This window comes from Carcharhinus amblyrhynchos, chromosome 13 (genome assembly GCF_965287045.1).
Source record: "Carcharhinus amblyrhynchos chromosome 13, sCarAmb.v2.hapA, whole genome shotgun sequence".
Lineage (NCBI taxonomy): Eukaryota > Metazoa > Chordata > Chondrichthyes > Carcharhiniformes > Carcharhinidae > Carcharhinus > Carcharhinus amblyrhynchos.
Window position 1 is genome coordinate 50,226,897 of NC_137336.1, and position 24,204 is coordinate 50,251,100.

General features: G+C 41.2%; 1 protein-coding gene across 4 annotated transcripts in view; it reads left to right on the plus strand.

Annotated features, from left to right (window-relative positions):
- Positions 1–227: 227 nt before the first annotated feature.
- Positions 228–24,204, plus strand: part of crebrf (creb3 regulatory factor) — a 69,935-nt gene continuing 45,958 nt past the window's right edge. For 2 of the 4 annotated variants that reach the window (XR_013888469.1, XM_080201672.1), the window contains exons 1-2: positions 228–387; positions 22,667–22,860. Coding sequence is in view for 3 of the 4 variants with exons in the window: in XM_080201672.1 (XP_080057798.1) it covers positions 22,852–22,860 (9 nt within the window). In the remaining variant the exon portion in view is untranslated. Of the gene's footprint in view, positions 388–657; positions 855–22,666; positions 22,861–24,204 lie in introns of those variants that run through there. The other 2 variants (XM_080201674.1, XM_080201673.1) reach the window with 2 other exon arrangements.

Genomic DNA, 24,204 nt, shown 5'->3' on the forward strand with positions numbered 1-24,204 from the left:
GGTCGTATCATTAAAGCGTGTTAACCCTCCCACGCCCAGACGGAGATAAACCTTGGAGCGCTTTGTTTTTTTTGCTGTTGGATCTGGGCTCTGGGCGGGCGGGGTCAGAAAGGTCCCGAGGTCGCCCCTTGATTGGCTGAGGGGCAGGAGGCGCCGCCATTGGCTGGTTTGTGACTCCCCTCCCCCTCCCTCCGTCAGCGCAGTCACGCGCTTTCCAGGAACCCGTCAGGAAGATATCAACAAAACAAACGCACGTCTGACTGATCAGCACCCCCCTCCCCCCGGAGCGGGAAGACATCCGCCTGACAACACCGCCTCTGCAGGTGGGTGCGTGCGATTAAACTGAGATCCGGAGAAGTCGTTTGTCGAAGCGGCCAGCGGCGGCAGGTAAATTGTTCTTCCTTAACCGCGGAGCTTGAAAAGTAGTTAACCCGAGAGAGAGAGATGGAGGATGCGGGAGAGGAACTGGAGCCGTCCGTCAGAAATGTCATGTGATTGACACCCCCGTCAGCCAATCAGGAGCGGCTCCCGGGACGAGTCCTTCCAGAACACTGGCGGGCGAGCCAATGGGCGCGGCTGCGGGGCGGGACCGGCCGGGGGGGGGGGGAGGGGAGGTGAGCCCCGCCCACGGCGGGTTTGTTTGTGTTGGTCGCCATGTTAGAAACCAGCCCTTCAAAACAAGCTGGGGTGTGAGTGAGGCCTGGGACATCACCGGGAGGCCGGAGGACCCTCGCTGGTAGCAGAGCTGATCAGACTCCGGGAGTTTAGTCAGAGAAAGAAGGAGCGATATCTTGTACTGCGTTTTTATTTCGTGGTATCGGATGGATCGGCGAAACCCGCCCACCAACCTTTATGTAAACACATGGCAGCATTTTTTTTGTTTGTCTCTGCAGCTGATGTTTAAAGGCGTTTAGTGTTGGAAACCTGCTTAATCTGTCATTTAAAAGTGTAGCCAAGTAGAGCGGCGCCTTTTTTGTGCTGGTCATTAGCTACCATGGCTAGGAATGTCTAATTTATATTTACACGTGGTGTGTGTTTACAAGTTGGTCAGGTATTATCTAGCTTAAGATTGCCTGGTAATTGGACATGATATGTACTTGGTGGCTATATTAATATTGTCATTCTGCTAACCGTATTTAATAATTGTGAATCGACACTTATTGAGATTAATCATCATTTTCTTAAGAAAGCAATTAAAGGCTTGCTGAAGGCTTTTATTTGGACCACGCCCCTTTTTCTGAGAAGCACTTATTTATTGGAGCCTGCCTCCTGTTTTCTGCATAAATATTGAAGTCACACAGTTAAAAATTTGAATATTGTGGAAGTTTTTTGAGTCCATTTTGATGAAAAGATTTGATATTTCAAAATATTTGCACTAAAACTTTCCAATTGCTGTTTAAAATGTTCAATTCTTATAAAGCCATTTTGGGAAGGGAAACATTTAAATTAAAGATTTAAATTGTTAAGTTGTATTAATGTATCAGAATGCTACCTTAGTATGGCATTGATGAGTAAAATGACACTAATGTGCTTCATTAAGGGGACACTGCCTCTCTTGTTTCTATGGACATTCTGTCTCAGCCTAGATCTTAACAGTTTGATGTAGGATGCAGTTTTGAATTACTGTATGTGCAAATATACATTTCTTGAAAATCTTCTGTGCCAGTGGACTTGTGTAATTTATTTTCTGCTCCCACATCCAAAGATCGGATTATTTGAAGACTCAAAGACTAGCACAACTGTCGCTGTCTTGGCCATTATCGGCCAACCCAGCAAGGAGTAAAAATCAAATCTTGCTTCTTAAAGCTTGTGATACTTAGCACTTGACCTGCACTGGGTGATCAGCTAGCATATTAGGGGTCAACATAATACAACAAGAATTAAATGTGACAAAGCTCATTCTGGTCAAAAATTTGAGATCTATTGAGTAGCCTTTATTTTTGACTGTTATTTTCCCAGTGTGCTGGTGAAGTATTTATCATAATCTCACAATTTGAGTTCATATATAAATATTTTGTCATTTTTTTAATGAATTCGCAGCAACTTCAATGCCACATTTTGCTAACTTGAGTATGGTGGCCATAGCCAACAGCAATGTGTTAATATAAAATATTAGAATAGTTTATTCAATGTGCAGCACAGTTGCTTCACAGCGCCAGGGACCCGGGTTTGATTCCTGGCTGGGGTCACTATCTGTGTGGAGTTTGCATGTTCTCCCTGTGTCTATGTGAATTTCCTCCCACATTCTGAAAGGCATGCTGGTTAGGTGCATTACCTGAACAGGTGCTGGGTTGGGGCACTAGAGGAATTTCAAAGTGACTTCATTGCACTGTTAATGTAAGCCTTGCCTGTGACTAATAAATAAACTTTAATTTAACAATTTTTTTCCTCAGATGTGTTTTTTTTATTAATTCATGAGGCATAGACATTGGCTGGCCAGCATTTATTGCCCATTACTAGTTGCCCGTGGAAGATGCTGCTGTAGTCCATGTTCTGTGGGTTGACCCACAATATTGTTGGGGAGGGAATTCCAGGATTTGGCCCAGTGACTGCAAAGGAACAGCGATGTATTTCCAAGTCAGGATGGTGAGTGGCTTGGAGGGGAACTTGTAAGTGGTGGTGTTCCCATTTATCTGCTGCCCTTGTCCTTCCAGATGGAAGCGTTCATGGATTTGGAAGATGCTGTCTAAGGATCTTTGATGAATTGCTGCAGTGCATCTTGTGGATAGTACACACTGCTGCTTCTGAACATCAGTGGTGGAGGGATTGAATGTTTGTAGATGTAGTGCCATCAACCAGGCTGACACCTGGATGGTGTCAAGCTTCTTGAGTATTGCTGGAGCTGCACCCATCCAGGCATGAGGGGAGTATTCCATCACACCCCTGACTTGTGCCTTGGTAGATGGTGGCGTCAGGGGGTGAGTTACTCACTGCAGCATTCCAAGCTTCTGACCTGCTCTTGTAACCACTGTGTTTATGCACTGAGTCCAGTTGAGTTTCTGGTCAACAGTAACCCCATGGATGTTAACAGTGGGGAATTCAGTGATGGTTACACCATTAAATGTCAAGGGGCAGTGGTTAGAGTGTCTTTTATTAGTGATGGTTATTGCCTGGCATTTGTGTGGGGTGAGTGTTACTTGCCACTTGTCAACGCAGGCCTGGATATTGTCCAGATCTTGTTGCATTTGAACGTGGACTGCTTCAGCAACTGAGTCGTCGCGAATGGTGCTGAACATTATGCATTCGTTGGCTGAAGTGAACATACTCACTTTTGACCTTATGGCGGAGGGAAGAAGCTGAAGATTGTTAGACCTAGGGTACCACCCTGAGGGACTCCTGCAAAGATGTCTTGGAGCTGAGATGACTAATTCTCCACAACCACAACCATCTTCCTACATATCAGGTATGACTCCAACCAGCAGAGAGTTTGCTGCCTGATACCCATTGATTCCAGTTTTGCTAAGGCTCCTTGATACCCCACTTAATCAGATGCGACCTTGATGTCAAGGGCTGTTGCTCTCTCCTCACCTCTGGAATTCAGCTCTTTTGTCTGTGTTTGAACCAAGGCTACAATGAGGTCAGGAGCTGAGTGCCCCTGGCGAAACCCAAACTGGGTGTCACTGAGCATGTTATTGCTGAGTAGGTGCTGTTTGATAGCATTATTGACGACCCTTTCCATCACTTAACTGATGATCAAGAGTAGTTTGGTAATTGGCCGGATTGAATTTGTCCTGCTTTTTGTGCACAGGGCATACCTGGGCAATTTTCCACATTGTTGGGTAGATGCCAGTGTTGTAACTGTACTGGAAGACCTTGCTAGGGGAGCGGCAAGTTCTGGAGAACAAGTCTTCCGTACTATTGCCGGAATGTTATCAGGGCCCATTACCTTTGCAGTACCCAGTGCCTCCAACCACTTCTTAATATCACATGGAGTGAATCGAATTGGCTGGAGGCTGGCATCTGAAATGCTGAGGACCACCTGGAGGAGGCTTAGGTGGATCATCCACTCAGCACTTCTGGCTGAAGACTGTTGCGAATACTTCAGCCTTACCTTTTGCACTGATGTGGTAGGCTGCTCCATCATTTAGGATGGGGATATTTATGGAGCCTCCTCCTCCAGTGAGTTGCTTAATAGTCCGCCATCATTCACGACTGGATGTGGAAGGACTGCAAGCTTAGATCTGATCCATTGGTTGTGGGATTGCTTAGCTCCATCCATCACTTGCTGCTTTTGCTGTTTGACATGTAAGTAGTCCTGTTTTGTAGCTTCACCAGGTTGACACCTCATTTTTAGGTATGCCTGGTGCTACTCCTGCACTCCATTGTCAGGGAATCAACCCTGGTTCTGTGATTTCACGGTCATCGATAGACTCTTAATTCCAGATATTTGTATTAGCACTGCTGAAAAGCCTAATTTTTTTAAGCCTTAATCTGTGTTACATTCAAGAACACCATTGGATAACATTTGTGTAGAGAGACACACAGTTAACGTTTTGAGTCCATGTGATCCTTCTACAGAACTGTGCAGAACAAATTCTGGAGAAGAGTCGTATGAACTTGAAACATTAACAATGTTTCGTCTCCACAAATGGACTTGCTGAGTTTATCCAACATGTTCTGTTTTTATTTCAGATTTCCAGCATTTTGCTTTTATTGGATAATATTTTCTTTCTCTGTTTAAAAAGCTAGTATTATCTATTGATGAATTTGCTTCATCGTGTGATATTAAATTATGTTGGGCAAACAGTTTTAGGTTCAAATCAATGATGAGGTAATGATGCTTCTGTGCCCTCTAACTAGAGTAGAATAATTTCGTCCACAACTTAAAACTTACAACAACATTGACTGGGGTGGGGTGGGGGTGTTGCGGGTTGTGTTTAGTGAAGACAGGTACAATCTCATGTTTGGTATTTCTCCCAAACCCCACAACATGGATTTTGCTAACACATGGTCTGAATTTACCTTCACCTGTCTGAAGCAGGTCTGGCAGGGTCTCCATTCTTGGGTCTGCGCTCATTGCAGAAAGATCCTGGGCTTCTGGTGCAATGGAAGCTCACTGCACTTTCATTCCTGAAGGGTAGGATGTTTAAGAGGAAGAATCTTTAACTGAACAGGTTTTTTTGAGGCCACTAGGTGTGGGTGAAGACTAAAAATGAAAATTGGATCCATTCAGAGAGGAGGAGAAGAGACACGCTGTGGAATTTCTTCTTTTAAGGTTAATTTGAATTTCTGCCATCATTGCGCTGATTCCTGTACACTTGTTTCCTCTATTTTTGTGGGACAGAATGATGAAGGGACAACCTTCCCAGCAGAGAGTGACGTAGGAAATAGTTTGGGAACAGTGTGCGGCCTTTTCCCTTTATTTGTGTTTTCACCAATTTAGAACACTGTGTTGGATACAAATTCATATCCAGATTTGTGCATAATTTTAAATGATCAGTTGGTTATTTTGTATTAGGAAGACTGGAGTAATTGTTTATCGTCCTCGTTCCAATTCTTCTTAACAACGCCAAACCTCTGCCTGGTTGAAATTAAGTCGGTCTATTTGCAGCTTTAGCTTTACGTTTTACCCTGAGATGAGCTTCCAGCCTCATATTCATGCCTACTAAAACTGTCTGTTTCCACTTCTATAACATTGCCAAACTTTGCCCTGTCTCATCTCATCAGCTGAAACTCATTGATGCCGCAGTTACATGTAGACTTGACTATTCTGTTTGCCCATATGCTACGCTCTTAAACTTGATATCATCCAAGTTTTTGCTGTCAGATTAATGGAACATGCTGCAAGACACTATAACCCTGTGCTCACCAACCTCATCGGCTCCTGGTCAAGCAGTGCTTGAATGTTAAAATTGTCATCCTTGTTTTCAAATTCATTCATGACTTGCTATCCCTATTCGTAGAATCTTCTCCAGCACCCTCAACCTCTGGGATATGAACACTTCCTAGTTTCTTGTGCATTCATAATTATAATTGTTCCACTGTTGACAGATATGAGTTTAGTTTCCTTGGCACCAAGGTTGGGAATTCCCTGCCGACAATTCTGTGCCTCTCTCCCTCATGTTTCTCCATTAAGACACTCCTATTTCTTTGACCAAGTTTTTATCTTGTTTAATATCTCCTTTTGTGGTTTTGTGCCGTACTTTATCTCATATTCCAGTGAAGTGCCTTAGGATAGTTCATTAGGTTAAAAGTACTACATAAATATAAATTGATATCACATGGTGACAACTTCCTGTACAATTTGACCACAATGAATCAAAAGACAAAGGAAGAAGAAATCTGTGTCAAAATACTGAACTAAGTGCAATATATGGTAAATGAGGATTATATATTTGGGTCTATCACGAAGACAATACTGCTTTAAACTGCAACAGTAAATTGTTAATCAGAGTTAGCAGCTGTATTAGAGCAAGCTGTGAAAATCATGAATTCCATAAAATCACAACCATTAAATTCATGTCTGTTCACTGTTTTGTGTACAGAGATGGGGGCCAAGTATCTAAAGTTTACTATTGCACACCGAGGTGTGATAGTTATCGTAGGGGAAGGTTCTCTCCCATGTTCATGAGCTCCAGAGAGAATTGACTGAGTTTTCGAGATTGCATCAACTGCCTTATAAAGATTTGATAAATACTGGTGGACTAAGCTTGCACATCTTGCAGACATTTTCAGCCATCTGCATGAGCTGAATACTAAAACGCAGGGGAAGGATAACAATCCTGGCCAAAGATATATTTCAAAGTTTTAGGTCAAAATTGGGCATTTTGCAAGAAATGCTGGCAGTGGATTCACCTGAGATGTTTCTACCAACATCATCAGCAGTAGGCGCAGCTGTCAAGGTGCATAATCTCACATTCAAACATCTTGAAACGCTGCAAGAGGAGCAGCGCTTCAATAGCTTCAAATGCTATTTCCCCTCTAAAAATGTGGAAGACTGTGACTATGAAAAGGAGGCATATGCAGAACCAGGGATGGATTGCACAATTGAAACTGGTTTGGAGAGGTAACGTTACTTCGTTTTGTTCTGATCCATTGAATTTCAATTGTTTATCAGTTCAAGTATTTAAGAAAAATACTGTAAAAATATTATTACAGATATGAAATTCATAATGAGAAAAGGCAAAATTCAGGTGCCTGAACAAAGTGGTGCATGTGGAACAGATCTAGGGCAATAAATAGTGAGCAGATTTTGAAAAAGTGACTGTGCTTACTGTCGTAGATGATGTGTTCTGTGGTGGATTTGAAACATTTGATCCTTATTTAACTTGTTGAATGCACTATTAGAAACCTCTCTAGTAAAGCTGTAACTATAGTAAATGTGACGTTTATGAGCAATTGATTCAGCTGAAAAAAAAGTGTGTGCCATGGAATTATTTGTCTCTTTTTAAGTGTGCTGGCTGTGTTAGGAACCATTGCTGTAGGTAACAGGATGAACTCAATAGCTTAATGTGAGACTTAGGATTGCCAGTAATTCAGTTAATAAGTTTTCGTAAGTAGACTGGCCATAGTTACTGCAAGAATTTGCCATTATACCATCCCATCACATCACATGGTTTTGTTAACTGATTTCCTAAATTTAGGGTTTCTGCTTTCACCATTTTTCATGGTTTGTGTTTATATTAGGGCAGATGAGATTTTTATTTAAAGGGAAGTTAATCTTTCAGAAATTTAAAAGTTGCTGATTTGGATACTGAATCCAAAGCTGGTATGAATAAGAGTTTGAAATGACTTCTGTAGACTTCATGACTGTCTAAAATTTTGGAATGATATTCTGAGGTTATTGACTATGTGCTTCAGTCTTCTGTCAGGTGCAGATCAATACAACCTATCTCATGAGTTTCAGATATAGGGGGTGTTCATTCTTGTGTACTTCAGGCACGAAGATCTCCAAGCAAATCAAGATGGGATCTTGAGTTGTAATGCAAGTTTTACCCACATTTAAAACAAGATAGCATCCTGGTAAATTAATAGGTGAAGCACACACTTGGAACAGCCACCCCAAGGATTGCTAAGGTAGATTGGTAATTAATTTGACAGCTAATGCTCTCTAAAAGGCTACAAGCCATTTCACTGCCTCTGATTGCAATTGAGAGCTTTCAAAGCAGTCACCTGATTTAGTGAAAAAAGCCATTGCTTAGGATTTTGAGCGCTGATTAAAGCATGGTCATCTTTCACTGTTCCTTTGCTGATGGAGATCAACTGATTACACTGTATTTGCTAAAAACATTTGAGACTTTCGAGAACATGGTCAAGATTTTATTAATGCTCCAGTAATTTTTCCAGAAATTATCTGAGGATTGAAAGAGAATGAGTGCTGTGCTACTGTAGTATTCCAGACCTTTATAAGAGTTAACATGAAAAGGGGAGTGCTTGATCATGTGAATCTTGCTAGGGGTCCTCCTGGCCTGGAGGAAATTAGGCCAGTCAGTGTAGCACCAGCAACTTCAGGAGGACAATCTATGGGAGACCCCATCTTCCCCAGGATCTTCAGCGAAGCCTTCTCTGCCATTGCATGTGCAAGAGGTTCTACTTTGATTTATCATTGTCACATCTATTAGTATACAATGAAAAGTATTGTTTCTTACTATACAGACAAAGCACACTGCGCATAAAGAAGGAAAGGAGAGGGTGCAAAATGTAGTGTTACAGTTATAGCTAGACCCTTTGTAGTTTCTTGCAGTCTTGGGCAGAGCCATACCAATTTGTGATACAACCAGAAAGAAGACTTCCTGCAGTGCATCTGTAAATGTTGGTGAGAGATGTAGTGGATGTGCCAAATTTCCTTAGCTTCCTGAGGAAGTTGGTGGGCTTTCTTAATTATAGCATCCGTATGGAGGGACCAGGACAGGTTGTTGAGGATCTGAGCACTTAGAGTCTTGAAACTCTCGACCATTTCCACCTCATCCCCACTGATGTAGACAGGAGCATGTCCTCCACTACGTTTCCTGAAGTCTATCTCCTCCATTTTGCTGACATTTGAGGAAGAGATTATTGTAGTTGTACCAGTTCACCAGATTCACTATCCCTTTCCTATATTCCATCTCATCATCGTTTGGGATCTGATGCACTACAGTGGTGTCATCAGCAAACTTGGAATTTGAGTTGGAAGGGAATTTGGGCACGCAGTCATAGGTATGTAAGGAGTATAGCCATGTGGCTAAAGAGACAGCCTTATGGGGGACTGGCATTGAGGATGTTTGTGGAGGAGGTGTTGTTGCCTATCCTTACTGATTGTGGTTTGTGGGCTTGGTTGTCTAGAATCCATTCACAGAGGATGAACCGAGCCCCAGACCATGGAGTTTGGAGCTGAGTTTTGTAGGAATTATGGTGTTGAAGGCCGAGCTGTAATCAATAAATAGGTGTCTGCCATGGGTGTCATTAGTATCCAGGTGTTCCAGGGTTGGGTGTAGGGTCAGGGAGATGTCTGCTGTGGACCTGTTGCAGCAGTGGGTGAACGGTAGTGGATCCAAGCAATCTGGGAGGCTGGAATTGTGCCAACATTAACCTTTTTGAAGCACTTCATAATGATAATGTCAAAGACACTGGGTGATAGTTTTTAAGGCACGCTGCTTGGCTTTTCTTTGGTACAGGGATGATGGTAATTTTCTTGAAGCAAATGGGGACCATAGATTGATGTAAAGAGAAGTTAAAGATGTCTGCAAATACTTCCCCCAGCTGGTCCGCATAGGATCTGAGTGCTTGTCCAGATCCAGTCCGGCCTGTAGCTTTCTGTTGGTTGACTTTACAAAGGAGGTCATCACGTTTCTGTGACCCAGCGGGTGGAAGACTCAAACTGCAGCATAACCAAGACCACAATGAATGATAATTCACTGGATGTGCTACATTCATCAGACTTCTTGCACAAAATCATACTTAAATATGTTTGACAAAAAAAATCCATACCTTATCCCTCCACTCGAGCCAGTGTTTTCAGCAGCTGAAGTGCTTTTGACAACGCTTGTTATTTTCTTAGCTTCTCAAGCTAAAATATAACAACATTTCCCATTTTCGCTACAAGAAATATTATAAAACCAGCTGCACCAGGATATTCGTCAGGAAGATTAACATGTGAAGCATCACCACAGATGACTTTCATATTCTTTGGGTCAGTTAATTTCACCAGATTTTTTTAAATTGACATTTAAACCATTCATCACATTCAATGAAATACTTAATTCCATTCCATTACCATAAGACATTGGAGCATAAGTCCATTTACTCCATCATTCAGTGAGCTCATGACTGATGTGATAATCCTCAAGTCCACTTACATTAGAAATTAGAACCTGGGCTGTTCTGAGTGCCCAACCGGTTCTAATGTACTTTGCAGTTGTATTTTCTTTTGATATTACATCATTTTTCTGTGGTGACAGTTAATGATCAACTGAGATGGGAGAAACACTCACCATTTGTTGATTTAAAGCTATTCCAGTCTTCCTCGTCTTAATATCTAAACTAATGTATTTGTCCCACAAGCTGGGCTCCACAGCCCTGTAAGAAATTTTCATCAAGCATCACAAAGATGCTGGAAGGTTTTCCTTTATGATACCACTAAAACGTTGCAGGATATACGCAACATAAAGCAGAATCTGTTTTCAGCAAAAAGATCTCACTGAAAAATACCACAGCTGGAAGCATCATTTAGGCCATAAGTGCATTTATTTAGTTTTAGTCATTTTTCTTCTGCATTTGCAGCTTCCTTCATTGGTTTCAGAAACACAGGGAAGTATCTAACAGCTGATCTGAGTCAGATTTTAGAATTATTTTAGATTTATTAATTCTATGACAAGAACCTTGACAGTTTGATTTCTGTGTCTGCTAAGTACTGGCTGGCCATTAGAACCTAATATTCTACCAGGGCCTCTCCATTCCCGATGACCCTCTTCTTTTATAGCCTGCCTGTTTCCTGAATTAATTTCTGTCTGTCTTAGTGAGTTAGAATTCTGCAAGTTTTCTGTCAAGACCTCAGTCTTGATGAAAGCCCTAGTCACTACATGTAAAGCATTCAAATATGCAGGAAAAAAACAGAAGTAATTGTGAAACCTTCTGGAAAGGAGGACCATCTTTCAGAACAGAAGACAATTTAGAATCATAGGTATAAAGCTTAAAAAGAGGGAATTTGCTTCATCCTGTCCATTATGGCCAAAGGAACGAGCTATGAAGCTTGTTCCCACTTCCCAGTATTTGGTCAGAGCCCTGAAGGTAACTCAGTGCATTTACCATGGCTAATCCACCTAATCTACACATCTTTGGACACAAAGTGCAGTTTAGCATCAAACCTGCACATCTTTGGACTGTGGATTAAAACTGGAGCGTCCGGAGGAAACCCATGCTGGTACGGGGAAAACGTTCCACACAGTCACCCAAGGTTGGAATTGAACTCAGGTTCCCAGCACTGTGAGCCACCATGCCATTTCCCCTTAGCCTCCTCTTCCAGGAGAAGAATCCCAACCAATCCAATCTTTCCTCATAGCTGTAAAAGACAGCTCATCCAGATATTGAACCCGGGACCCCTGTCATACTAATTCATTGAAAACTCCAAAGCAAGAATCATAGCCCTAGATTATGAGAATTCAAGTTTGAGACTCATACAAAAGTGAAACTGTGTAGATGCTGGAAATATGTAACAAATTATTGTTTTTACAAAATCTTTTCATAGGAGTGTCACTTGCTAGGCAGCTTTTGCCCATTCCTAACTGTCCTTGAGAAGGTGCTGTTGGGTAGGGAGTTCCAGGATTTTGACCCAGTGACAGTAGAGAAATGGTTTGGAATAAAACTTGCAAATGGTGATGTATACCATTATCAGTACTTATAAAATGGGATGTATGCTGTATGTAGATTATTGAAGTCTCTGATGGATATAGGATATGACAAACCATGACCTTAGTGTGGGTTTGAGATGCTGATTCTCAAAAACTCTTCTCCTCAGTCGGCCAGAGGCTGAGCTGACACATTGGAGGCAATAAAGAATTTTGTCACCTATTTCTGCATGGCAAATGTTCCTCTCTTCAAGAAAGGAAATAGGGATGACTCCAGTAATTATAGGCCAGTTAGTCTTACTTCGGTGGTCGGTGAGTTAATGGAAAGGGTTCTGAGAGATAGGATTTATGACCATTTGGAAAGATGCAGCTTAATCCAGGATAGCACGATTTCGTGAGGGGTAAGCCCTGCCTCACAAATTTGATTGAATCCTTTGAGGAGGTAACTAAGTGTGTAATGAAGTTAGAGCAGTTGATGTCGTATACATGGATTTTAGTAAGGTGTTTGATAAGGTTCCCCATGGTATGCTCATGAAGAAAGTAAGGAGGTGTGGGATAGAAGGAAATTTGGCCAATTGGATAAGTAACTGGCTACCTCCACAGAAGACAGAGGGTGGTGATGGAGGGAAAATTTTCAGACTGGAGGCCAGTTACCAGCAGTGTACCATAAGGATCAGTGCTGGGTCCTCTGCTATTTATGATTTTTATCAATGACTTGGAAGAGGAGGCTAAAGGGTGGGTTAGTAAATTTGCTGATGACACCAAGATTGATGTCGATGAGGTGGAGGGCTGTTGTAGGCTGCAAAGAGACATTGATAGGATGTAGAGCTGGATGGAAAAGTGGCAGATGGAGTTTAACCCTGATAAGTGCAAGGTGATTCATTTTGGTAGGACAAATTTGAATGCGGATTGCAAGGTTCTGAGGAATATGGAGGAACAGGGAGATCTTGGGGTTCATATCCACAGATCTCTGAAGGTTGCCACTCAAGTGGATAGAGCCACGAAGAAGGCTTATAGCATGTTAGCATTTATTAACAGGGGGTTTGAGTTAAGAGCCGTGGGGTTATGCTGCAACTACACAGGACCCTGCTGAGGCCACATTTGGAATATTGTGTGCTGTTCTGGTCACCTCACTATAAGAAGGATGTGGAAGCATTGGAGAGAGTTCAGAGGAGATTTACCAGGATGCTGCCTGGTTTGAAAGGTAGGTCTTAAGAGGAAAGGCTGAGAGAGCTGGGGCTTTTGTCTTTAGAGCAGAGGAGGATGAGAGGCAACCTAATAGAAGTCTATAAGATGATGAGGGGGATAGATAGAGTGGACGTGCAGAGACTATTTCCTCAGATGGATGTAGCTGTTACTAGGGGGCATAACTATAAGGTTCATGGTGGGCGATATAGGAGGGATGTCCGAGGTAGGCTCTTTACTCAGAGTGTGCTTGGGGTGTGGAATGCACTGCCTGCTGTGATAGTGGAGTTGGACACTTTAGGAACTTTGATGTGGTTATTGGGTAGGCATGTGGAGCAGACTAGAGTGGTAGGGAGTGGGATAGCTTGATCTTGGGTTCGGACATAGCTCGGCACAACAGCGGGGGCTAAAGGGCCTGCACTGTGCTGCACTGTTCTATGTTCTATGTAAGCTCCCAGGATATGAAAAATGATCCGCATTTTGCAGGATCTCACAGTTAACCTTAATCAACCGGGAAGATGCTCTCATGTAGAGCTAGTTGGAAAAGGGCTTTAGTTTCCAGGTGCTCAGTGAAAGTTCCATTTCCTCCTGTTGCAGAGGAGGAGTCAGCCATTACCTGGAGTTCAGTTTCTGATTGAATGTGCATACAAACGTCATCTGCCTACTGAAACACTGAAGCTGGATTGAAGGCTTTGTCTGTTCTGTAGATTATCACCATGCTTGGAGTAGTTTTCTGGAGGTGAGGTGGACTATTGCAGTAAAGAAAATGGAGAAGGGGGTTAGTGTAATGACACAACCTTGTTGTGAATTGTTCTTGCGTGTTATCATGGAGTAGATAGTGGATGGTGACAAATCTATGAGAACAGTCATGTTTGAAGAGCATACCCATAATCCTTTATGGCTTTTCTGACACTTCTCCATTTGAACGTCTCTCTTTGTTCCAATTCCTCAGAATTTTTTTTTAAATTCAGAGGTCAAGCTTACTGGCCATCTTCTGAAGACTGGCCTTGCAAAGTCCTCCACTGACTTCTGTACAATGGAATAAATGTACAGCCTTGCCCTCTCCCCACCCTCCAGGTCAGGTGGCACCTGCAGTGTCCTACCCAGTGTGGCTGCTGCCCAAAAGTGCCTGGCACATCCCAGTGTGAGGCCCAGCCTTGACTGGCCTGTCTCCTACCACATCTGTTGCAGGACATCACTTCTCCACCAGGACCTCTAGTGCTATGCGTTTTTCTGTTGTTCCTAAATCTAACCTGACAGTTTACATTGTCTGTCAGCATACAGAACGTCTTCGGTGGAAATGGCCACAAATACCACTACTGGAAAATTGCTTCTCATTGATGATTTTTAAATCTGCAGTTGGCACATTGAAATCATGGTAAAGATCAATGCCCTCTTAAAATTGCAGGTTAATGTTTTATTAATATAGCATTGTACCTTTTATCACAGCTTTCAAATGTAGTGACATGCTTAGAATATCCTCATAAAGCATTGTCATTGTTGCATAGACAAAAGCAATGTGTTGATACACTAAAAGTCTTGCCCAGGGGAGCACTTGCTGACCAAAAATCTTTCTTCCTGGAAAGCAATTAGATATAATGCTTTTTATGTCTGCATTAAGGAAAAACTTTATGTATACGTTTAAGACTGGAATTTTTTTCAAGAGATATTCAAGTCCTCTTAACTAAAATATATTCCAAGGAGGCAGAATGTTGGAAAGCGGGGGTGGGAAGACTTCCATGGCTAAGCAAGGAAATTAAGGAGAACATAAAAGATAAAATTGAAGGCATACTGTATTGCAAAGGCTAGTGTCACACTGGAAGATTGGGAAGTTTTTAAAGGCCAACAAAGGGTCACTAAAAGAGTAATGAGAGCAAAAATAAATTATGAAAGAAGAGTAGGCACAAAATATAAAGTGAAGGTTGGTCCCTTTTGAAATGAGCCTGGGGACTTAATAGTGGAGAACACAAAAGTGGCTGAGACACTAAATCAATATTTTGTCTCATTTTTCATGGATGAGGACACCATCCCAATAGAAATTGCAGAGGTTATAGAAAGGAAGGAACTTAGAATTATCATCATTACCCAGGAAAAAAAGGACTGAGCAAACTATAGGAATTGAAGGCAGGCAAGTTCTCAGGACCTGAAGGCCTATATCCTGGGGTCTTGATGGAAGTGGCAGTGGAAATTATTGTAATATTGATTATAATATTGCCACACTCAGGGAATTTTGGAATGTTCCAATAGATTGGGAATATGCTAATATAAAGGGAGGCAAAACGTAGTAAACTATAGACCATTTGGTTTAACATTTGTCATCAGGAAATCGTTAGAATCCAAGGAAGAAATAATAGGACATTTGGAAAGTCAAAGTGCAATCCATCAGAGTCAGCATGGGTTTAATGAAGGGTAAATCATATTTGACGAACTTGCTTGAGTTCTTTGAAGGTATAACAAGCAATGTGGATATTAGGGATCCTGTAAATGTTGCATATCTGGACTTCCAGAAGGCACTTGATAAGATGCCATACAAAGGGTTAACACACAAGGTAAGTTTATATGGGATTAGGGATAATCTATTTTCTTGGGTAGAGGATTGGCTAACCAACACGCAGCAGAGTCAGGATAAATGGATTTTTTTTTGGGTTGGCAAGATGTAACTAGCGGAGTGCTACTGGGTTCAGTCCTCAGGGAAAGGAGGTAGGTAACCAAATTGCAGCTGACAAATAAATGAGATAGTAAATTGTAATAATGAAATAAGAAATTTAAGTGAATAGGGCAAAATTTGGTAGATGGAATTCAACGTGGCTAAGTGTGAGGTTACAGAAAGGATAATGCTGAAAAACTTCAGCGAATCTGACAGCATCTTTTGAGCAAGAGTGGAGCCATTTGAGACTGGATGACCTTTCATCAGAGTTAAGTGTGAGGATAGGCTTGGCGAATGGGCCAGGAAATGGCAAATGGAATTTATTGTTGGCAAGTGTGAGGTGGTCCACTTTGGTAGGAATAATGGTAGGAAGGATTATTACTTAAGTGGCGAAAAACTGCAGTAGGCGACGGTGCAGAGGGACCTTGGGGTCCTTGTGCATGAGTCGCAAAAACCCAGCTTGCAGGTGGTCAGGAAGGCGAATGGGATGTTGGCCTTCATAGCGAGGGGGATTGAATATAAAAGTAGGGAGGTCTTGCTGCGGCTGTATAGCGCATTGGTGAGGCCGCAGCTGGAGTACTGTGTGCAGTTTTGGGCGCCTTACTTACGCAAGGATATTTTGGCCTTGGAGGGAGTGCAGAGGAGGTTTACTAGGCTGATGCCGGAGTTGAGGGGGTTGAGCTATGAGGAGAGGCTGAATAAATTAGGCTTGTACTCGTTAGAGTTTAGAAAAATGAGGGGAGATCTCATTGAGACATATAAGATGATGAATGGGATGGATAGGATAGAGGTGGAGAGACTCTTCCCGCTCAGAAAGGATAGTAGGACTAGGGGGCACAGCCTCAAGATAGAGGGGGGGGCGGTTTAGAACGGAGTTGAGGAAGAATTTCTCCACTCAAAGGGTGGTGAATCTCTGGAATTCTCTGCCCGTTGAAGTGGTGGAGGCTACCTCGCTAAATATTTTTAAGATGCGGGTTGATGGGTTTTTGATAAGAGAGGGGATTAAGGGTTATGGGGAGAGGGCGGGAATGTGGAACTGAGCCACGACAGATCAGCCATGATCTTATTGAATGGCGGGGCAGGCTCGAAGGGCTAGATGGCCTACTCCTGCTCCTATTTCTTATGTTCTTACGTTATCCATTTTTGTAAGAAAAATACAAAGGCAGTTTATTATCTAAATGGAGAGAAATTTTGGTCTGCTTATGGGTGTCTTCATGCACAAGTTGCAAAAAGCTATAGGTACATCAGGTAATAAGGAAGGTAAATGGAATCTTGGCATTTGTAGTGAAGTGTTGCTACTGTACAAAGCATTAATGAGCCTGCATGAAGAATATTGCATATTGTTTTGATCTCCTTTTTTGAGAAAGGATATCGTTGCTTTGGAGGTGGTTCGGAGGAGGTTCACTGGATTGATTTCAGAAATGAGGGGTTCGTCTTAAGAGATGGGGCAGTTTAGGCCTAGACTCCCTGGAGTTTAGAAGAATAAGAGGAAATCTAACTGAGATGTACAAGATAATAAGGCGGATTACAAAGTAGACTTGGAGCTGACGTTTCCTCTTGTAGAGCAATCTAGAACAAGAGGTCATAGCTTTAGTATATCGGGTAGCAGATATAAAACAGAAATGAAGAAAAATTACTTCTCCCCAAGGGTCGTAAGTCTGTGGAATTCACTACCTCAGTGTGATGGATGCTGGTACTTCAAGTAAGTTTAAGGAAGTGGACAGTTTTTAAATTATTAACGGTTTGAAAGCCTATGGTGAAAGGGCAGAGAAGTGAAGTTGGGGCGGAGATGAGATCAGTCACGATTGTATTAAATGGCGGAGCAGACTAAAGGGGCTAAATTGCCTACTCCTCCCAGTACTTATGATTCTTGTATAAAAGTGTTCCCTATAATAATGTAGTTGTAGACTTTCTGCCAGTAGATGGCACTGTGGTGCTTCCTGTTCCCATTGCTGAACCTGCGTAAACCTCAAAACCTTCCTAACTGGCCAAAATTTGCAACTTGCCTCAAGACTTCTCCACTTCATAATTGTTTGCAGTCATTGATGTAAATTGTGATGATTTTTATGCCTTGTTGCCGGCCAGCTCATGGCTCTCTGGCCCAAGCTTACTAATAATCATGTTGCACTGAATCTATTCTTGATTTTTTTTTAGCTGTTTGCCACACACATTTTTTGACTATTTAATCAAAGTAAATTACTTGGATGTAGGGATGAGAAGGTACTATAGCCAAATTTGCAGATGACACTAAAATAGGTGGAATAATAAGTTGCAGTGAGGAAATAAGAAATTTATAAATGGATATAGGTTTTTGGAATCGGACTGAGAGAGGACGTCCCCTTTTCTTCTTGCTCTGCCACTTTTTGTTCAGCTCTTGTTGCCCCTTGAGATGCCTTGCCCATATGTTGTAGCTTGATGTCTTGTTCTTGGAGTTTTTCCATTTTTATTCATGTTAGACCGCACCTTTTTCCTCCTTTATGGGCTTCTAACCAGTGCTCTGCACAAAGTGCATTCCACTATCTACACATGTCTCAGGTACCTGATTTAAAATTTGTGGTAGTTCAGTACCCTGCTTTTTATTCTGTTTGCATTTGTTCTGCTAAAATTTCATCCCAGTGTCTTTGCAGAAACTCTCTAACGGCCAAACAGTTGGGTAGTTTGATAGTTGGGGTGGCACGGTTGGGAAGTTGTTAACACTGCTACTTCATAGTGCCAGGGACCTGGGTTCAATTCCTGGCTTGGGTCACGGTTGGTGTGGAGCTTCTATGTTCTCCCCACATCTGCATGGGTTTTGTCGGGGTGCTGCAATTTCCTCCCACAATCTGAAAGACTTGTTGGTTAGGTGAATTGACCATTCTAAATTCTCTGTGTACTTGAACAGGCACGGAGTATGGTGACTAGGATTTTCACAGCAACTTCATTGAAGTGTTAATGTAAGCATACTTGTGACTAATAAATAAACTTTTTTTACTTTTAAAAATTGAAAGAGACCTTGTTTTGACAGAATCTTCCAATCCTAAAATCTCTATCACCTTGAGGGACAAGGGCAGCAGGTGCACAGAGAAACCACAACATACAATTTCCACTCTCAAGTCTCATGGTATCCTAATGTATCAGTCAATCGCTATTCTTTCACCTTTAACTGTATCAAAATCCTGGAATTCCATTTCTAAACTGCCTCTAGGAGTACCTTCGCTTACTTTTTCAAAGGCTATTCACTGTGGGTAACCACTGCTGGAATATCCAGTGATGCCCACGTTCATGAACACTTGGAAAGAAGATGCCTCTCAGGATGTCCCAGATCACTTCAAAGCCAGGGCAGCACGGTGGCACAGTGGTTAGCACTGCTGCCTCACAGTGCCAGGGACCCGTGTTTGATTCCCGGCTTGGGTCAGTGTGTGGACGTTCTCTGTGTCTGTGTGGGTTTCCTCCCACAATCCAAAGATGTGTAGGTGAGGTGAATTGGCCATGTTAAATTCTCCCTCTGTGTACCCAAACAGGCGCTGAAATGTGGTGACTGGGGATTTTCACAGTAACTTCATTGCAATGTGAATGTAAGCCTACTTGTGACTAATACGTTAATAAAATTATCTTTTATTTGAACTGTACTTGCTTTGGTTACCTGGATATAAAGTCTCAGACAAATTCAACAGATCCTTCGACTGTCAGTATTTTGAAGGTGATTTTAACGAAACAATGTTGGCCAACGTGTTCTTTGAAAGATGCTGCATCTTTCCATCCACAAGACCCAATGTAACATGCAGATGATGTATGTCATACTTAAAGGACTATATCTACAATAGTGGAAAACTTGATCATCGTGTACTAAGAATGCGGAGTAGACCTGAACTGTACACAGTAATCCGACTGTGGTCTCCCCAATGCCTTCTATGTTTGCAACATTTCCTTCCTTTTATATTCTCTTCCTTGATCTATAAATACCGAAATTCCATTTGCTTTCTTTATAACTTGATGGTTCTGCATACCAATTTTCTGTAACTCATGCACAAGAACACCCAGATCCCTCTGCACCTAAGCACCACAAAGTTTCACTCCATTTAGAACACAAGTTGCCTTTTATCCTTCTGACCAAAATGGATAACCTCGCTTTTATCCGTGTTAAACTCCGTCTGCCATACCTTGGTCCACTCACCTCACCATATCCCTGAGGGAAACCCAAAGAGAAGTGCTCACTCATCACCCTCACAATACTTGGCATTCTCTCAAACATGGATAACCCTCCCCACTCCTGAAAGAGCCTGAGCGTCTCAGTTACTAACCACTACTGCTCTAGGAATTTACAGAATATTTTGTGATTATACCCAATGCAGTACACAAACCTGCCCCCTCTTTACTTGCTCAAGTTTCTCCTTCCACCCTCATCCCATGAACAAAAGAAACCCCCCTTTTCCTTTCTTTTCCCCCCACCACACAAATATCCAGTCCACCACTCCGCGCAAAAAAAAGACTAACATGAATAAAAATGGAAAAACTCCAGGGGATAAGAAGACAACGAGCTGCAACATAAGGACAAGGCATCACAAGGAGCAACAAGGGTTGGATGTGAACCAAATGAAAAGTGGCAGAGTAAGGAGAAAAGGGGATATGTCCTCTCTTTGTCCAACTCCAAAAACCTATCCATATTCGTTTGTAGATTTCTTATTTCATCATTGCAACTTACTATTCCACCTATTTTAGTGTCATCTGCAAATTTGGCTATAGTACCTTCTGTTCCTATGTTCAGGTCATCTATGTAGACTAAATAGTTGGGGCCCGTGGACCAAACCCTATGACACCCCATTAGTTGCGTCTTGTCAACAGAAAAAAACATTTATCTGTCAGTTAGCTAATCTTTTGTCCAAAATAATAACTTACCCCGGACCCCTTGTAATCTTGTGTATTAACCTCTGTGGCACCTCATCAAATGTCTTTCTGAAGTCCAGATAATCTACAACTACAAAATTCCCATTATCCACTTGGTTTGTTTCATCTTTAAAGAATGCAATTAGTTAAATATGATTTACCCTTCGTAAAACCATGCTGACTGATGGATTGCACTTTTGACTTTCCAAATGTCCTGCTATTACTTTCTTAATAATGGATTCTAACAACTTCCCAACAAATGTTAAACTTAATTGGTCTATAGTTTCCTTCTTTCTGCCTCCCTCTCTTTTTGAATTACGGCGTTCTGTCCAATCCATTGGAACCTTTCCTGCGTACAGGGAATTTTGGAATATTCTAACCAATGGATCCACTCTCTCAACTGCCATATCCTTTACCGTAGGATGTATGCCATCAGGCTTTGGAGACTTGTCTGCCTTCAATTCCAGTAGTTTGTTGAGTACTGTTTCCCTAATGATGATAATTGTTCTAAATTCCTCCCTTTCTATTACCTCTGTTACCATCGGGATGATGTTAGTGTCTTCCACGATGAAAACTCAGGCAAAATATTGATTTAGCATCTCTGCCATTTTTGTGTTCCCCATAATTAATCCCTGGTTTCATCTTCCAAAGGACCGGCATTCGCTTTAGCTATTCTCTTTTCTACAGTTTTATAGAAGCTTTTGCTATCCATTTTTATATTTTGTGCTAGTCCTCTTTTTCATAATTTACCTTTGCTTTTTTTTGGTAACCCTTTGTTGATCTGACAGTCTTTCTGCCTGCCTCTGGCCTTTGCAATATGGTGTGCCTTAATTTTTGTCTTTATGTTGTCTTTAACTTGCTTAGACATGAATGTTTTTTCCTGTCTTACAATGTTTCTTCCTATTTAGAATATTTTTTAGTTGGGAGAAATTGATAATCTCCTTAAACAACTGTCACTGCTCATCAGCCATCCTACCTTTCAGCTTTCCTGCACTGTCCACTACAGCCAAGTCGGTCTTCATGCCGATGTAATTACCTTTTGGTTAACTTTGACAAAATCTTTCATGCTCGCATGCAGTTGCACATTCTGACTCACGCTCTTCTTGTCCCCCTCTCAGCACTCTTTTTCCTTTTTTCCCTCCTCACTCACATGGCCAGTGTCTTTTCAGAGTGGCCTTGCACACTGGTTCTTCGGGTCCAAACACTCCACCGCTCATGATCACACTCTTGCAACAATACTGAGCCTATCTGCAGCAACTATGCAAGAGAAACAGCCTATGATTAGATCCTTTGAACAATCTTCCTTAGTGACTTACCTGTTTGACCAATTTTTCAAGATCGGCTCCAGGGGTCACAATAGGGCCTTGGACAAGCCTGATCTAGATCATGCTTTAAAATTTGGAAAGGGACTTGAACCCACAGGCCTCTGACATCAAGGCACTATGCTATCAACTGAGTTAATAGCAGGATTGTCTTTTTTGCTGGCAATATCTGGTTTTGGAACAAAATTTACTAGCAATTAAGATGATTATCTGCATAATGTCAGGCTTAGAACTGTGCATCATACAATTTGAGGCATTCAGGCAGACATTATTCTTGTCCACAATTTCCGCTCAAAAATGCTTTAGGATTCGGTTGTATCAGAAGCTTATGATGTTTAACTTTTTCTTACATGTATTATCCAGATGGTCGTGAGTTTTACTGATGATTTTTAGAATCCTTTCATGATGAATGCTGAGGATTCTTGATATGCCAGATAATTATTTATGGACTAAATATTCATGTCCCTTTCCATTGCACCACATCAGTTAGGGTGGGGCTATTTGAAATATATTTGATCTTCAGATTGAGGAAAGGGAAAACACTTTGTTTTAATGGCCACCAGAAAGTTTAATTGCTTGGAGTTCAGCTACATGCGACAATATCCAAATCTTTGTTACTGATAAATATTGCAAACAGTTGGCACGCTAGTGTTCTGTCATTTTTGCAATTTGACCTTAAGATCATGCATTGGAATTACAATCCATTTTAGTACAATGATATTTAAATTTTCATGGAAGTCTGTTTGTGAGTTTTTGAAAATGGCTGATGCCTTGAGGAACTATATCTCAACAAGAAGTAGTCTTAGGGAGGAATATATATGTATAAAAGAAAAGCGCAGAATGTTGGACTGTGTTCTAATTGTATGTACGCCTTTATTTCCTGTTAGGCTTGCGAATTAAAAGGAACATCTGACTAGAAAAAAACTTCAGTGCAGTGACTTTTGTCTTCTGACAGTTGACCTTATTTATTGACACATTCGTTCATCATTTCAATCATTTAGTAAAACTGGAAACGACGCAACTAAAACAGCAGAAAAAAATTCTCTTGGATAAGGCAGATGCGGGCTTGGCAATGCCGCAGGTAGGTTTGCAACCTTTTACCGTACAGATCCTGACTTTGAAGCATTTATGTAACGCTGCACTATTTGCTTGCACTCAAACTATTTGAGTTTACAATAAAATTAAATGAATTATGATTTGCATCTGTAGACTAAAATTTTAACTGTTCATACTAAATTAGAATGGTTATGAATTTGCTCCCTACTTTAGAATTTGAATATAACATTAGCAAGAATGTAATATGGACTATTGATATAGGGTGATAATTATTGCAGGAATATTAACATCATTCAACGGAATTTGAAGTGTGGTTTATAATCCAGAGGATTAAATAATTAGAATGTTGCAGTTCTCAACACAATTATTATCACTTGTTTTATGGTTTGAAGTACATTTGATGGCTTGAAGTCTGTTACATGAGTTTGTTTTCCAGCAAATTGTATTTTAAAATTATATTTATAAAATTACAACATAATATATAAAATTATATAATTTATGTAGTATTGATTAGTATTAACAACCAAGGAACATCCCATTCAGTCCAGCTAATCCATACCATTGTTTATGCTCCACGTGAGCTTCCTCCTTTCTTTACTGCATCTAATCCCATTAATACATTCCTCTATTCTTTTCTCCCCCACGTGTTTATATGCATCAGTGCTATTTATCTGAACTACTCCTTGTGATAGTTCCACATTCTCACACACGCTGGATAAAGAAATTTCTTCCCAATTCCTTATTAGATTTATTAGTGACTTACCATAGCCTGTAGTTCTGGTCTCTTCATAATAAGGTAGATATACAAAATATTTTTCCATTAAGTCCTTTCATAATCTTGATGGCATTGATCAGGTCTTTTTGTGGAAAAAGGAGCATAAGCCTGTTTAGTTGTTCCTACTAGGTATGATCTTTCAGTCCTGCTTTCATTCAAGTAAAAATTGATTGCACCTACCAGTGCCCATATATCCCTTTTATAATATGAAGATGTATATGCTCCTATTAGTGTGATCAATCCCTGTTAATTTTTTAATTTTAATCCACATGCATTCTATTTCTAATCTTGTTACGTATTTTTTTCTGTTACAGTTTTATGTGATCTTTCATTACTCCCCCCACCCATCTATCTTCCCTGTCCTTTTGGTTATGTGTAAACCTCCAATATTTGATTGGTAGTTCTATTCTTTAGTCATGTTTTAGTTATGCCTACTACATCTGGTTCTCGATTATAGATCATTGCCTGCAGACCACCACCACCACACCACCGTGTTCTTTTAGATGCTGTGCATGTTGCTGCACAGGATTTCCTTCTCCTCTGTTTTTATTTTTAGAAGTCCTTTTATAGTTTTATTTTCTAAACTGTATTTAT